This window comes from Oculina patagonica, chromosome 1 (assembly GCF_052425735.1).
Source record: "Oculina patagonica isolate OP01 chromosome 1, crgOcupat, whole genome shotgun sequence".
NCBI classification, from domain to species: Eukaryota; Metazoa; Cnidaria; class Anthozoa; order Scleractinia; family Oculinidae; genus Oculina; species Oculina patagonica.
In genome coordinates, this window is record NC_135758.1 from 27,241,827 (window position 1) to 27,257,903 (window position 16,077).

General features: G+C 38.9%; 2 protein-coding genes across 2 annotated transcripts; one reads left to right on the forward strand and one right to left on the reverse strand.

The window, feature by feature from the left end:
* Positions 1-480: 480 nt before the first annotated feature.
* Positions 481-7,819, forward strand: LOC144643858 (uncharacterized). The gene is made up of 3 exons (XM_078503247.1): positions 481-1,009; positions 4,023-4,206; positions 7,713-7,819. Exons 1-3 carry the CDS (start codon positions 670-672, stop codon positions 7,732-7,734), a joined length of 546 nt encoding a protein of 181 aa, XP_078359373.1. The 5' UTR covers positions 481-669; the 3' UTR covers positions 7,735-7,819.
* Positions 7,820-13,065: 5,246 nt separating this feature from the next.
* Positions 13,066-15,399, reverse strand: LOC144649469 (adenosine receptor A1-like). The gene is made up of 2 exons (XM_078508958.1): positions 13,858-15,399; positions 13,066-13,400 (listed from the first exon to the last, which is right to left on the reverse strand). The coding sequence occupies exon 1, from the start codon at positions 15,196-15,198 to the stop codon at positions 14,245-14,247; it is 954 nt and encodes a 317-aa protein (XP_078365084.1). The 5' UTR covers positions 15,199-15,399; the 3' UTR covers positions 13,066-13,400; positions 13,858-14,244.
* Between the last annotated feature and the right edge of the window lie 678 nt (positions 15,400-16,077).

Sequence of the window (16,077 nt, forward strand, 5' to 3'; positions counted from 1 at the left end):
CTCTGTCAGGGCATAGTTGACCACAACTGCTACGAAACATCCGAGGAAGAACGGAAGGCTGGGGTGGGTGGTGGGAGGGGGAGGTGTATGTACCAGACTTCAAGCTAAAAATCTTTAGAAAATAGTGTCATATATCTAGTCGTGTTTTAAGTTTCCATTAAATACCTTTTTCCCATTCAGAAAATCATGTTCTATTACACTGAGCTGTGACAAATTAATCTATAAAGGGGTATCAAATGGTCTTTGCGAGCATTTGCGAGCATGCGAGCACAGCGTTTTTCTTTGCGAGCACGAGCATTGACAAAAATTAGCCTTGCGAGCAACGAGCACTTTTCAAAAACCTACCTTCACTAAAAACCGAGCATGCGAGCACTTGTAAAAATGTGCGAGCACGAGCAAACGAGCACCCTTTAAAATTTTGCGAGCATTGCGAGCACTGCGACATTTTGAGGGACCATTCTTGACTCCTCTATAAGGGCTTGCATCAATTTGCCTGTTACACGACATGCCCAATTATACCACATGGCATCTCGTTTTATCTTTCTCCGCTGATCCAAACGTTTGATTATTCAGCTTCATCTTCGACTGTCCAGGGTTTCAGGTTTCGTTGCTGTCTCTTTGTAGGACGTAAACAGAACAGAAACAGCGGGAGAGTTAGAGGATCATTAGATGATGGACAAGTACGCTAGTATGGTGCAAAAGCTTGTATCACTGAGTATCAAGTTAGTAGCAGTGGACTTTGATCAAACAATCATCAATGTTCACACGAGAGGCAGTTGGCAGTTCACTAGCAAGAGCCTGGTTTCGCGCGTACGACCTTCCTTCAAGCAGTTCTTTACGGCAATGTTGAATTGCAGTGATCTGCACGTTGCTGTTGTGACTCAGTCGCCGCAAATTCCTCTGATTCGTGAGGTTATGGAACAGGCTTTGCCTGAGTGTGACACGAGTCGAATTCATTACAGAGGGACGGATGGAAAGTGGAAGGAAGTCAAAGGAGTTACCAAGGAAGGTAGCAATGTTTAATTTTGCATGGTTTCTTCGCCAATTGGTGACAATCTATGATCGGAAATCAATTGATCAACTGGAAAGGACAAAACCTGGATCCCTCAATATCCAGGGCATGGCCGGAACCACCACCCCCTTCCCCCCCCAATATCCAAGGCATGGAACCACCCCCCCCCAGTGCATAGGGGAAGTCCATGGACTAGGGGTCCAGGTGTTGTGCTTTCCCTTATTTTTCATGTTTTTGTCTATAATCCCTTAAAGTAGTCACCAAGTTTTAGGCTTAAGAAAAGACTTCTTCTGCTTGTGCTATTCTGGTTTACACGGACACAAGAATACACTGTATGACGGATATTGAATGGTCTTTGCAAGCAAGCAAGCACAGTGTTTTTCTTTGGGAGCATAAGCATTGCGAGCAACAAGCACTTGTCAAAAAGCTACCTCCACTAAAAACTGAGCATGTGAACACTTGTAAAAATATGCAAGCACAAGAAAACGAGCACCCACCAAAATTTTGCTAGCATTCCGAGCAGAATTCTACAGTGTATATGTAATTTTACGACACTGCAAATTTTTGAGAGACCCTTATTATAATAAGGGTGTACAGGCTGTTTATGCACAAGAGAAAGAATTTATTCGCTTGTTCTTGCCTTCATGCTAGTGTTTACCTTTATCATCTATGCAGCTAGTTGCTTGTGTCATAATCCCACATTGCACTTTATTTCCGTATAGATGTACATTAGACTTGCCACAAGTTGACCTCACGAGTTTTCACTATAATGAAGCGAGCGAAGTGAGCCTTTTAGGCCGCGAAGTGGCCGTGCGAGCGACGAAGTCGCGAGATCGAGTGACGAAGTCGCGAGAGGTTGACTTGTCTCGCTTGATGGGTTTTCGTTTTCGTTTCGCGTCAAAAATGGGGAGTATCAATTTTCAAGGGGTAGGGTTTAGCTGTTGTGTGACGTACTCCTGGTATCTCGGATTTTATTGCAAGTTGCTGATACCTCCTCGACTTGAATGGCGGAACATATAAACGACTCAACTCCGACGAAAACAATCGAGCGTGTGTGCGTTTCTCTTGCGTCCAGAGGGCAAATTTGACAATGTACATGTAATGACTCTCATCGATGAATACACGTTTTAAACTGTTTTTCAACCGACGAAAAATGTGCCGATAGTTATTAAGAATCGCCTTCCAAACACCAGTTTAGATTTAAAATCTAAAATATTCGCTTGTTGCTGTTCAGAGCAGTCGTCGCCAACTTACGAAGCTGGAATTCCAGAGGCAATAAGGTTCGAGAATAAGGTTCTACGCTCAGCAACCTGTTTTTGGGTCGCTTAAAGTGGCACGAATTAAGTATGAAAAGTCCTTCGTCCCGGCGTGCCATAATACTAGTAAACAAGACGAAGGACTTTATTGAAAGTCTAAGGTGTACATGTGCTAATTAGTGCTTATGCTTCTGTCATACATGTACATGAAAACATTTAGGTATTACATGTACCTTCAGTAACACCACTGATCAACGTGAAAAATCCCCTCACATATTTTTTTGCACACTGTTAAATACATGTATACATAGTAAGTAATTCATTATTGTGAAAATGTTTCTTATTTTCCTGAATTGCATGATCATGCTCCAGGCCTTCATTGTCAGGACTCATAAACCTGGTTTACATAGAAACACCTTTACATTGATATATAACCTCATTATGTGCAGTGCTCAACCAGATTAAAATGCCATCATTTTGCTAATTGTTTTGGCAAAATCATCATTCCCACTGCCATGACAGTGTGTTTTGTGTTTGAAACACCCTAGGCTTATGCTCTCATTTAATACATATTGAAGCTGGGAGAACAAACCAGCACTGTCCATGAATTTGTGTAAAACCATATGCTAACAAGCTATTTTAGTCACCACATTCTTGGAATAACCAATATGTACTACATAGTTTGCATGTTATTGTTATACATAAGCTGCTTACAACTGTAAGAAGAGCTATTAGAAACAAAAGGTGCTTTATTTATAAATTGAATTATCACAACTGCCACTGATCTAGGCAAAATTCATAATCAATTTACATGGTACATTGTATATTCTAATAGCATTCTTTTATAATCTTTCCTATTTATATATAAAAAAATTATATTGCCTCTTATTTATTCAAAATTTGATCTGCCATGTTTTTGTACATAAACGTGTATATCATGCAAATTATGAGTAAGTAAAAAGTAGCAAGTAAAAAGACACAGTCCCAAGTTTTGGCTGTCTCATGGCTGATTAAAATGCTTAAGAGGAAATCCGCCAGGACTTCGAGTACTTATTGGACAAAATTATGTACCAAAACTATTTACACCTGATTGGAAGCTTTTGTGTTACTGCTTCAAACATCTTACCGAAAGAAATCTTTTCTAACAACACCAAACATCGAAAACAAATTTCGAAGTTCCACTGAATTCCCATGAATCGCTTAAAAGATGCGAGATTTTGCCTCTGGCTTGTGAACTTTGAATATCATTTTCTCAGACTCTAGCTGATAAGAAATTGTTGTACCAGAATTATTTCCACCTTATTGCAAACTTTTTTGTTACTGCTTCAAATATCTTATCAAAAGAAATCTTTTCTAACAACACCAAATATCGAAAACAAATTTCGAAGTTCCGCTGAATTCCACTGAATCGCTTAAGACGAATTTACAAAATTGCTACACGTGAGATTTTGCCTAAACCTTATGCACTTTGAAATTCATTTTCTCAGACTCTGGTAAGAAATTGTTGTTGGTGTTATCACGGATAATTTCTTACATATTTACCTTTTATTAAGGGTAGGAAATAACGCAATAGGATTTAAATTATTCTGGTACTTGATTTTTGTCCAACTTTAATAAATATTACTCGATTTCCTAGTGGATTCCGTCTTAACCCGACAACAGTTCATTAATGTAATGTATAAAGTCAGGGTCTTATTTGCATTTGTCATATTTTGTAAACCCTGTCATTTCACTATCCATCTCTGTTCACACAGGAAAACAACAGCACATTGAGTCTGTGCTCAATCAGATTGAGAAAGATCACAAGTTGAAGATTAAAAGTAAAGAAGTTATTCTCTTGGATGATGATGAAACAAACATATCAGTGGCTCGGAGCTGTAAAATGAGAACACTTCTTATCAAGGGAGATGATAGTCTTGATGAGCTACTAGAACAGAGGTAGATTGATTGATCATTCTTGCTACAGTGTATCTGTGTATATATACATGTACTGTATGAACACACAGAGCATTACCATACAGTTTTGTTCCCTCCCTTGTCTTGTTCACCGCAGTACATGTTGATGTGAGTTTCAACCAAGATGTAAATATTATATCATATTAACTTGAAGTACAGGAAAAGGTTTTGTGGCAAAAAGTGTCAAATAACATAATGGGAATTGCACTTACTTAAACACAAGCCCTGTTTATTTTTTTGCTTAACACTACATGTAGGATGATAATAAGGTGGTTTACCAGGCAGAATATTAACGTAAGTTGACACTTGATACTTGATTCTCATGAGAATAGAGAATTGAGTATCTAGTCAAGTGTCATTAGCATTAGTCTCGATTGTGTAGTTCCAGAAAACATCCATACTCCCCCCCCCCCCCCCACAGAAGGGATTGGAACTTTACGGGGGGTCTCAAAGACCAAACATTTTAAAGAAATGGAATTTTCAGAGGTGGTTGGGGGGGGGTTCTTTTAAAAAAAATCCCTTCCGTGGGGAGGGGGATATGGATATTTTATGGAACTACACATTAACAAAAAACAACAATCATTGAAAAACCTTGGCACAGTTGCTGTTTTTCTGACTTACAAAATGAAAAAGTCAAGTAATTTCCCCTTTCCCTCTTTTCAATGATGTGTAGCATGCGAAAAAATAATGCCTTCAATTGCTGCCTATTTTTTCTCACAAACTGAAACGCACTGCACTAGGAGTTTGGGCACATTGTGCTATCCAACACTGAAACGGGGGGATGGGGGTGGGTGGGCCACGACTGATGTCAATGATTATATAAACTAGATTCTTGATTCTCAATTCTAGAGATGTTCACCAAAATAAAACATTAGAATCGCGTTGTTCCAGAAAATATCCACGCCAACCGCCATGGAAGGTTTTGCGGTTTGAACTCCCCCCTACATCCCACCCCTCTGGAAATTCCAGTTTAGCTTCATATTTTCCTTTCAAAAACTTGGCTTTTGGGACCCCACCCCCTTATAATTCCCAATGACCAATGACTTCTGTGGGGTGAGTATGGATATTTTCTGGAACCACATACAAAAAATTCTTAAGGAATGAACATCACAACAGAACATTATACATGTACATGACTTGTGTACCTTCAAGCAAAGTTTCAACAAATACGAGTGTCTCATTCATATCATACTGTTAGAACACTCAGCCTGGAAAAATAGACTGGCATTCCACCTAGTGGGAGTAACTATACTTCTAGCTACTTCACTATACTCGACTACTTACCAGGATAATTAAGCTCTGATGGAGTGGGCCACTATGGTCTGACTACAGATTTTGCATTAATTTTTATTTATAAAATAATGTGGTTTTTACATGTACAGTACATCAACAAATTGTTCGCATTACTAAACATCCAAAACAATAACAACAACAAAAACTTTTAAAACACCATAAAAATCACTTTATTTAAGTATCGAGGTGCATGTATTTTGCACTACAGTGCTACAAGTAACTTGGGGTCGCTGATAATAATAAATTGAACATAAACTGTTACAATAGAGAGTATCTTACAGGGCTGCAAATAACAGTTGGTCATCGGACATTGGCTGACCAAATTTGCTCACGTCCGACGAATTCCCAAGTGTGACCGGACATGATGTCTGGACAAAATTTTTTGATCGTAAATCATTTTACGGCAATAATGAATAAAATTCAACCTTTTGTTTTTTGGTGATGTCCGACCAAAATTTTGTTTTGTCCCACCAAGATGGTGTCTTAGTAGGACATATGTACTTTCAAGTGAAAAAAAAAATATATATTTGTAGCCCTTATCTTAGTATTTGTTGTGTCTACAATGACATGACATATCCATTTTTTATACTCAACAAATACATTTTTCACCAGATATACATGCAGTACATGTACATGTACATTTACGTGTAATGAAATCCATAGACTCTTTGCATTAATGGCGTTGTGAACATTTGAATAACAATACTTATACATCCTAAGCGTCATGTTCAGGTAAAATATCCTTTCTCAAACCCCAGGGGGGGTACTTGCAGTATACATGACGGGGGGGTCCGACGGAGCTTCATATTGCGAACCCAAGAAAATACATGAGCCTGAAATTTTACACCCAAAAAAATACCTGGCATCAAAATTCTCTACCCCAAAAAGTACAAGACATAGCACCTAGATACTGATTTATTCAATGAAACCAGGGCTCCTGATGAAACAGACTTTAAGACCTAAAAAAATACATGACAGATCTCTTGACCCAAAAAAATACCGAGGGTGTAAATTTTCAACCCAAAAAAATACGTTGAACCTCCCCGTCATGTATACTGCAAGTACCCCCCCTGGGTCTCAAACACATCCACATGAGGCTAATGATGTACTCAGTATTGTTATTCAAATTTGGATTCCATTTATGCAAAGTGTCTATTGACTATAGCATTGACAAATACAAGTTAACATTGAAAGTCAACTATTTTAGAATCGTAATATAATATATTTTTCCTGATAAGAAGTTCAAAATTTTAAACTTATTCCTTCGTGCATCTAACGAAAGACACTTGGAGTTATTTATAGGCATCAAATTTTGGATTTGTCCAGCGTAATGGACTACATTGTACACGTTTATACATTGTGTAGTTAACATGAATATTGCATGTATAACAATATCATATTCACTGGTACAGTCAACTCTCTCTTAACAGTCACCTCTATAAGACGGACACCTCTTTAAGGCGTTTTACTGTTGGTCCGTTTCTGCCGTTTTTCAGTCATTTTACTGTAACAAAACTCCTTATGAGGAGGACAGTTGGAGCCGCTCCGGACGGTGTCCGTTTTAGAGAGAGTTGACTGTAAATGCTTTTGTAATATCTATAATTATTTTGTGGTTCACAGTTCTACGGAACTTGATAAAAATATCTTCTTTCCTTCGCGTGGGTGGACTGAAGAGGCTAGGTCACCCTATTTTAAGTGTCTTTGTTACATAGAACTCTGGTTTTACAATGTAGATGTAAACTTGAAGGAAACATTAAATGGCAATGAAATTAAGAAGCAATAAGAACACAATCGAAGTGCTAGGATGGCACAAAGTTGAAAGTTAAAGCTATTGGTTAAAACTGGACTCGTAAGATTTAAAATGATTTTGACAACCACAGTATTTTGGCAGCCATGGTTTGCTTTTAATTAAGTTGAAAGAATGTGCATTGTAATAATCAGATTTCGTTCACCATTAGGTGAATATTTAAATAGGACTTGTAAATACAAGTTAAGAATCATTCTCAGTCATAACACATAAATGAAATGAGACATTGAATCCTGGTTTGTAATAAAAAGTGGCAAGGATTCGCAGTGTCTCATTACAAATACAAGTAACAATTGTCTTAATTAGTGTGACCCGGCCTCTTTAAAGTATACTATGTCTTGTGTTTATTGTGTATCTTAATTTGCTGAACTCTATTATTTTAATTTAGGTTTTGGACATCTTCACTTTGAGTGACAGCTGTAACGCTCTCTTATTTCCAAGAACTTTTTCCTGGATTGTCCTGCTTAATTTACTATAAAATCAGGAGCTTCATTGCATCCTGTCTTATAATTATGTAGTTCAACATTATTTTAATAACATATCAGCAACAGCTAATTTTTATTTTACAAAGAGCGTTTTTGTGCCTAGGGCCTAGGCCGCCTAGCCCCTAGGCAATATGTGATCGAACCACTTTGTGATGGAAGATATTCTTGTTAACAATAGAATTGTCAATCGATCCAATCAGAACAGAGCATTTCGTCATTGCGTCAGCGATACGTCGACCCGTTCTCGTTCGATCTGGTAAAACTTGTAGAGGTGTATTGCTGTATTCTTCGAAAGGTGCTGTATTTTCGTTGAAGATAATTTCAGTTCGGGAAAAAGAAAGACGAAGGTTCGTGGAAGATCACCGCGAAATTCCTCTCAACTACTCATGAAGATTGGGGATAAGATGGTTACGTACACTGCTTTCAACGATGCTATTCAGAGCTTCTTAACCAATATCAAGTGTGACACCGCCGTAATCGTGGACTTTGTGCGGATTCTGAACACTTTACAAAGCAAAATGGTAATGTACAGTGTTGCTTCGAATTTTGATGGAATTTTTGGAAGAATCGGTTATTAAAAGCCGCCGCGAGCAGCCAAAATTCAAAACATTTGCTTGTGTAGCGGAATCTCACGTCTTTCAAGTTTTCGCTATTTTGTCGGTTTTAAATACATTCCTTATCTTGATATGAATGAAAATAAATCTGAAACAGAATTTTTTTCAAGTTTCTTTGATTTTTCTATATCTCTTAAACTTAAAAGTTCGAAATTTTAGGCAACATATATAAACTTATTAATAAGATTTAAGACAAAAGTTATAGCCGATAAGCATCTTTACGGCGAGCCGTACGTCTTGTGTTATTTACTTTCAGGTAAGCCGCTTTTTGTTTTGAATTGAGAATTATTACAGTACTTCAAAAAGGAAATTGAGTTTTTTTTTATTGAAGGTTAAATGGAAGCAATTGAAAGTATCGTGAGTCGAGTTCAAGGGACGATTTTAAGCCAATTTTACGCTGCTTCACGCTGCTCAAACACACTGCTGTGTTTCGTAAATAATTTCATCTCGAATTACCTGAGTTACTGACTTTCTCCATCAAGGCCACAAAAGTCAGAAATTAACACTATTCGCGGTCAGAATGTCATTTTTAATAGGGTACATAAATAGATTGCATTCGCCATGTTGAATTTAATAAAATCGCGAAGTTTCGGGAGAACTGATTCAAATTCGATAAAATACAGCAATTCATTTTGAGATATTTGTAGGTGAAGAAATTTTGTTAACTGAGGGTGGGTGCGCTAAAAGTTTTGAGTTTTTTGTACCACGGTCTTCTGATCGTTTCTGTCACTGCTTTAAAATATCTTTATACCACTACCAGCATCCTCACGCAGTCTTCGACTGCCTGTTATTGTTACATGTACCATAGTTTTTATGTGTCTTGATTCACTGTTGTTTCGGCAGCATTAATTTACTTTGTTTGGTTACTGTTATTTTTGTTGTGTTCTTTAAGAAACATTCCTGTTATGATCATAATTTCTCAGTATCATACTCGTATTTTATTATTTTTATTGCCTAATTCTCAGTTTTTGCCATCAAAGACGTACATTATTTCAGCAGCATGTACTTATTTCATGCTGTTCCTGTCATTCTGTTCTGTTCTCGACTACATTTACATATACCATTGCTGTTATATGATCATTTATTTCATAAATAATCATTTGTTACCATTATACTAGGTTTATCATTCTTATTGCCTAATAAAGATATGGCACAACGTTGGGAAACAGTCTACTTTATTGAAATATTTGTTATTACAAATTACATATAATCATTACACTCAGTTCCACACTCCAGATACTTTAAGCTGACTGAGCAATTTTGTAGGATTGTTTAGGTAACAACCAAGGGCAATCATTAACCAATCATTTGTTATGCTTCTTAACCAAGCAATCCTGTACACGAGCAAATATCCGCGCATATTTTAAAGCAAATTAGAGATACGAGGGAGACTTCCAATTTCTACAATCACAAGTGGCTTTCAGCCCTAGGCACACGTACGCATTGCGGACCTATTTTTCGATTGGCTGTCGAAAACCCTCACAAAACCAAAGTAACAACATGTGACCAATCACGACAAACGTAGGTAACGCAATGACCCAATCACAACTCGAGGAAACCGTGATCAGTGCAAAGCGCGGGAAAACGCGCGCAAGCAAAACCACGATTGGCTCTGGTTTCTCGTAATAAGTCCAAACACTCTAATTGGTTAAAGGACATTACACGTCTCTTTTGACCAATGCCGAGCAAATGCAGAACCTAAGCAAACTCACGATAATATTCAACAGTCAATAGAGAAACGCTACAAACATACTTCTTAAGTAAAAAAAGCTTTCCTGGTTGTATTGGTAACGTACTAAGTTGCATTGGACGTTTTGGGTTTATAATTTTCCCTCTATTTTGTTTGCTTTTTGTCTCTGTTTTTTACAACAAAATGTACTTTTGATGTTCTCGATTCTGCCGCTGCCGTGCATATTTGAAGAAGACACTTATGGTGCGCATTGGTTTTGCCGACCTATCAGAGAGTGATAAATGTGTAATCAAGTGTATTTAAAAAGTAATTCAATAATTGTTTTAGCGATTGACTTTGTAATAGATTTCTATTCTCTGACTTCTAGTTGTCTTTGTTTAAGTGCTATGTGCTACATGTATTTTATACGCGGCCTGTTATGAATTTGATAGGATTGAAAATACGAGAGAAATGTCCCGGGTGTTCAAAAAAAAAAAAACGAATTTCATTATCCATTCACTCCGAGTTGAGTATAAATAACGCGTGAAATAAGTATAAATATCTCACGTCATTATTTTTATCAACACACCCCTCTGTAACAGACCTGGTGAAACCCGACCTGGTGGGTTATTCTGCCCTCCCTGGTGGAAATTTGACCTCCCTGGTACCTGGTGGTTTTCTAAAAAATCCCTGGTCAATTTTATTCCTCCCTGGTGAAGAATTGTGTTAACCTGGTCAGGAAAAATCAGCCAAAATCTTTATAAACAAAAGAAAACGACGCGCGGCAAAAATATTATTTACTATTTAACTATAACTTGATGTAAATATAGCAAAAAGTAATTGTTAACTTCTTTTCTATTGTTTGTGTCGCTTGTTGTGCTGTCATGCACGTCTGCTGTCATGAAGAAAAAACAGATCTGTATCCTTTTCTGTATGTAATACGAGCTTGTGAATAATTCAGAGCGATTTGAACAGCCCGCGCGGCTCACAATAAATGTGTAGAAGTATTTTTGATCCAGCTTTCTACAACATTTTATCGAATAACTACGCAGAGGATTATCAGCTTAACCGACATAATTCTTGGTGAGTATTGAGGGGCTTTTTTCCCGTCGCTTTAGCAGCCTTGAGCAGTTTGGGTAGCCTGCGTGGCCGGCGTTCAAAGGGGAAGGAGAAGGGGAGTTCGAGCGTGAGGTGCGAGGAGAGAGCGCGAAGCGCGATCGGAGAAGGGAGAAGGGGAAGGGTTCCCCTTCCCCCCCTTCCCCGATCGCGCTTCGCGCTCTCTCCTCGCACCTCGCGCTTCGCGCTCGAACTCCCCTTCTCCTTCCCCTTTGAACGCCGGCCACGCAGGCTACAGTTTGAGAGGCGTTTGATGCATAAAATGTCGACAGAATGTTATGCAAAAAATACGAAAGTTATTCAAGTTCGATTCAAGTACATACAAGATCATTCAAGCGGCGTATTACGGTAAATTTTAATTAAGCTGCCTCAAATTGTAAGTACTGTCTAAATATTACTTTGCGTAGCTTTCACCTGCATGAAATTATTGATGCCTTGCTGGAGGACTGCAGTCATCATAACGTATTTTTCCTTGCTCGCTTAATCCGAAAAAGAGACAATTTATTCGACCTGTAAAGTATATAAGCAAACGATTTTCCTATTTTGACGTCTTTATTCTTTGACCTTCTGAAAATGGAAAAACGAATAAGGGCCGGAATTTTGAACATTTTGCAACATTAACGGTAAACGGACCGTTTAAATTTAGGGACTGGTGGGGTGGGGGTGGGTCAACAGTTTTTGAGCCCTCGAAAAGGGGTGGGTTATGTAATTTTGAACTACACGTAGGGGGTGGGGCATCTTATTTATTAACTAACTTTAAATTTATCAGTATATAAAACTGATAAATTTCTCCAAATGAACATTTTTAAATGAATTTCTAGCCATTTCAGAAGGCCCAAATATAAAAATTTCCCAGGGGGTGCAAACCCCCTGACCCCCCTAGATGGCTTTTGATCATAACATCAGGTTTGCCTGTTTTTCTTCGACCTGCATAGAATCACGCTCAGCTTTTAGCCTTTTAATACCAGTAAAATCAAACTCTTTGCAAATATGGATGATGGACAGTGGTTTTAGTTTCTGTTATCAATTTCCGTATAAAAATATGAACTCTTAAATAGTTGTTTATGAATTAATATTGCATACACAGTTTCAGTTTTCGCATATGTTTTTGTCTGGACAAAAATACGGAGCCTTGGTATTAACTGAAAAGTTCGAGAAATAATGGTGTTTTTTAAGTTTACTTTAAGCTGCCTAGTTACATATGAAACTCCCTTCAAAACTCACGAAATGTTATTTCTGCATGTATAATTTTCAAAGTTTCCAGGAGAGGCATGCCCCCTGGATCCCCAGTAGGTTACATCTTCGGCGTTCACGTTTGAGATCTTTGGCGCTCCGAAGAACCGTCGTTTTAAATCATGCGTATAGGCCTGCTAAGAACTGGAAAAGTAACATGCATCTAGAGGAATCATTTTAAGGCGATAACGTCAGTCCATCGCCTTATATATTAGACGGTCGCTTCTGCATGCATTGCGTGCCGTGTATGATACTCTGATCGACAACAACGTGCTAGAATTGCAGAAGATTTCAGGAATACAACCCCGGCGACTGATTCACGTCCAAGTGCGTATTGACAGTGTCAATAGTATGATAACTCATTGGCTCATTGTGACAATTACATTGCGGATCTAGTGGTGGTAATAGAACGAAGAACGCTCGGGGATCGCAAAACGGCCCGTTTGCCAGATAACGCGAATGCTTAAAAGGACTTTTATCATCACCCTTACCTGGTGAAAAAAAGTAATCAACCTGGTGGATATTTGACTTCTCTGGTCGATTTTGGTTAAAAACCTGGTGGAAAATCAGATGTCACCAGGTCTGTTACAGAGGGGTGTATCAACTTGCCAAGATACTCAAATATATACCAATATAGAAGTCCTTGTTATCCATCATCCTACATAACATAATTATCCTGCGAATTATGCAGTTCACGCGCTGCATAAGCACGGTTTATCTAGCTGTAAAATGCGTTCCGTTGACAATTTGTTGAATAGTAAAACAATTATCCCGCTCAATCTTGCGAAAAATCGTCTGGTTTTAGCCAACTCGGCTTACGACCTCTACGGCTAGGTATCAGGCGATATCGCAGGATAATTGTTTTAACAATTAAAACCGGTTTTGTAGTCCTCTAAACTAAACTCTCCTGAGCAAATGAAGAAAAAATGGTGGCCCGCCAAACGTAAAAATAGACAGCGCTACTAAACCCCGGGGGGGGCACTCCCATACATGAGCTACATAGGTATGTGTCGCTGTGAAGGGTATGGTTTTCAAGCAGTTTAGTCTGGGATAGGGTATAGAAATCAGAGAATTTTGGTCTAGAAAAGGGTAGCATTTGCCGGGAAACCGATCGACGGTATGACGAATATAGTCCAGAATCGAAACTCGGAAGAGAAAGAGGCTTTCCTAAACGTAAATAAAATCATCGCGGCATCGTTGTTCACAGATGGTTTTTGCATTAAAACACTGATAATGATACAGTTCTAACAAAATGCAAGTCTGGGATAGGGTAGGGATTTTCAGTGTCTAGTCTAGTATAGGGTTGCAAAAATCGACTGAACATGGTCTGGTATAGGGTAAGGGCTTCAAATTCCCAGCGGCACACCCCCACCCAAAAATATACCGGGTGCCCCCCCCCCCCCGGGTACTAAACACTAAACTGTCTAATAAGATAAATGTTTTATGGACGCGTAATACATAGTTTAGCAAGGAACACGGATTCCCATGTTTTATACTCTTATGAAAATATCCTGCGCGCATGACGTTTGAGACGTCTGCACTCGGGCCGTGATAAAACACATTTTCCAATCTTGAGGTAAATTATAATACAAATGTCACTATATCATGCGATCTCTTATTGGATGCAAATTGTTTCGTTACACAGTTACATGACGCAGGCACATTGCACGTCAGCGTTAATTTATGAAAGAATTTATGTTTCAACGCGACAAACACTCGAGTTTGTCTGGGAAAACTACATGTGTAAGCCCTTGCCTCTTATTCGGCGGCGGCAGAAAAAGTACATGTGTAATCCCTTGCCTTTTAATGTGGTGGCGGTGGTGAGACCTTTTCTTTGCTGCGTAACTTCAGGTGAAGCAATTTGTAGAAAGCTCTCTTAAACTGAGGAAAGCGCCATGCGTACAAATATGGGTTAATGCCTGAGTTGCACAGCACGATTAAAAACTGCAAATCCCGTAACCAGTGGATCATCAAACAGCTGCAGCTTGAGCAAAAATTTAACAAGTAGATCATAACGCAAGCGGGTGTGAATGAAGCGAGAAAGGCGAGAAGAACAATCATCAACGCCTTGGCTGCCTTGCTTTCCTTTTTCGTGTTGATGAGGTTGCTTCTGTTTTCCTGTTTGTCGGATTCGGTACATTCAACTGCTCTTCGATCTCGCCAATATTTCGATCGCTCACGCAGGCGTTTAAGGATGCCTACGTGAACAAACACGAGAACAGCCAATGTGATGACAACGGCGGTGTTGGCGAAAATGAAGGAGTAAAATATGAAACCGAGTTTGAAGTAGATGAAGGAGAAGCCCAACGCTACGACCCAAATCGACACCGATGTCACAATGGCGCGCCTGGATGTAATCATTGTTTTATACTTCACTGGCGTAGCTACGGCAAGATATCTGTCTACTGTCATCGCGGCGAGTGTCAAAATAGATGCGGTGCTCAGGACGAAATAGAAGATGTGTTTGACTTTGATGTCGACGATGTTGAGTTGAAGTGCTTCGTTGATGTGAAACGCCACTGAAACTGGGTTCATGATCGCTCCCACCATTAGGTCCGTCACAGCCAAACTCAGCAGGAAATAATTGAATGGTGTTTGCAAGTTACGGAAGGGATCCTTTATAATGGCTAAACACACAAGGAAGTTGCCTGGAATCGTCAGGATGGTGAGAAAAATTGAGACAGATGCCGAAAAGTATGACAGGCTTGTAGGAGGATGAAAGTTGGCACATCTTGTAGACGCCGATAATAAGGCCATTTACAAAATTTGACTGTGTTGTGAACAACACTTTAAAAAGTGGACTTAAACCTCTTTTGTCTTGATGCTAACCGCTCAAACTGGGACACCTCTCTGCTTGTTAATATTCAGTCACGCCACTCTTTTATGATCTCTGCAATTTGAAAAGTTGATTCCTTCTTTTAATTTAGTATAGAATGTCTTCCCGCCAGAACAACCCAATTCATTCTAACCTGTTTCCTTTTTGATACTAATTCCTTGTCAATCCGGTATGCCGACTTGAGACTGGATGAGCTTAGATGCGCGGTGATTCACTATCAATGATCAGAGACAGCTTCCCACGTAGATGTGAATATCAGCCCAGACTGGAGATATTGGCTGCGGTCACATCTAAACTACTAACTATATAGTTAAGACGGCGTTAACTATAGTTAGCTATTTCGGTAATGTGACCGCCTCTCTGTCACCCTGACTATAGTTTACGCCTCGCTGATCCAAACAATACAGACTAACTATAGTTATACCCAAGCAATGTTCATGGGTAAGTCTTAAGTTTACAAACGAAAAACCAATCAGAATGCGACTGTTCTTTTCGCACGTGCAAAATGAACATTCATATGAAAAACAAAGCGTGAAGGGAAGGAAGAAAAGAAAAACAACATGCCAAGAAATTACATATCACCAATGTGCAATTTACAAAAATAAAGCTTGATTTCCTCGGCTTCGAGCATCCTTACTTCATTTTATTTTCTTCAACGCCGAGATGCCGTGCAACTGGTAGAATAAGTAGAGGAACAGCTAAACACAGATCAACAACAAGGGCTGACAAGAACTAATATAAATTCGAAATTATTCAAAAGCTAATCAGAACTTACTATAGTTAACTGCATTGGTGTGACC

Bases quoted from the DNA above. Each gene is read 5' to 3' on its own strand.
- LOC144649469 (XM_078508958.1), bottom strand. From the start codon at position 15,198: ATGGCCTTATTATCGGCGTCTACAAGATGTGCCAACTTTCATCCTCCT.
- LOC144643858 (XM_078503247.1), top strand. From the start codon at position 670: ATGATGGACAAGTACGCTAGTATGGTGCAAAAGCTTGTATCACTGAGT. The intron at 1,010-4,022 runs GTAGCAATGTTT...CTGTTCACACAG, and splicing joins CAAAGGAGTTACCAAGGAAG to GAAAACAACAGCACATTGAG. The intron at 4,207-7,712 runs GTAGATTGATTG...ATTTTAATTTAG, and splicing joins GATGAGCTACTAGAACAGAG to GTTTTGGACATCTTCACTTT.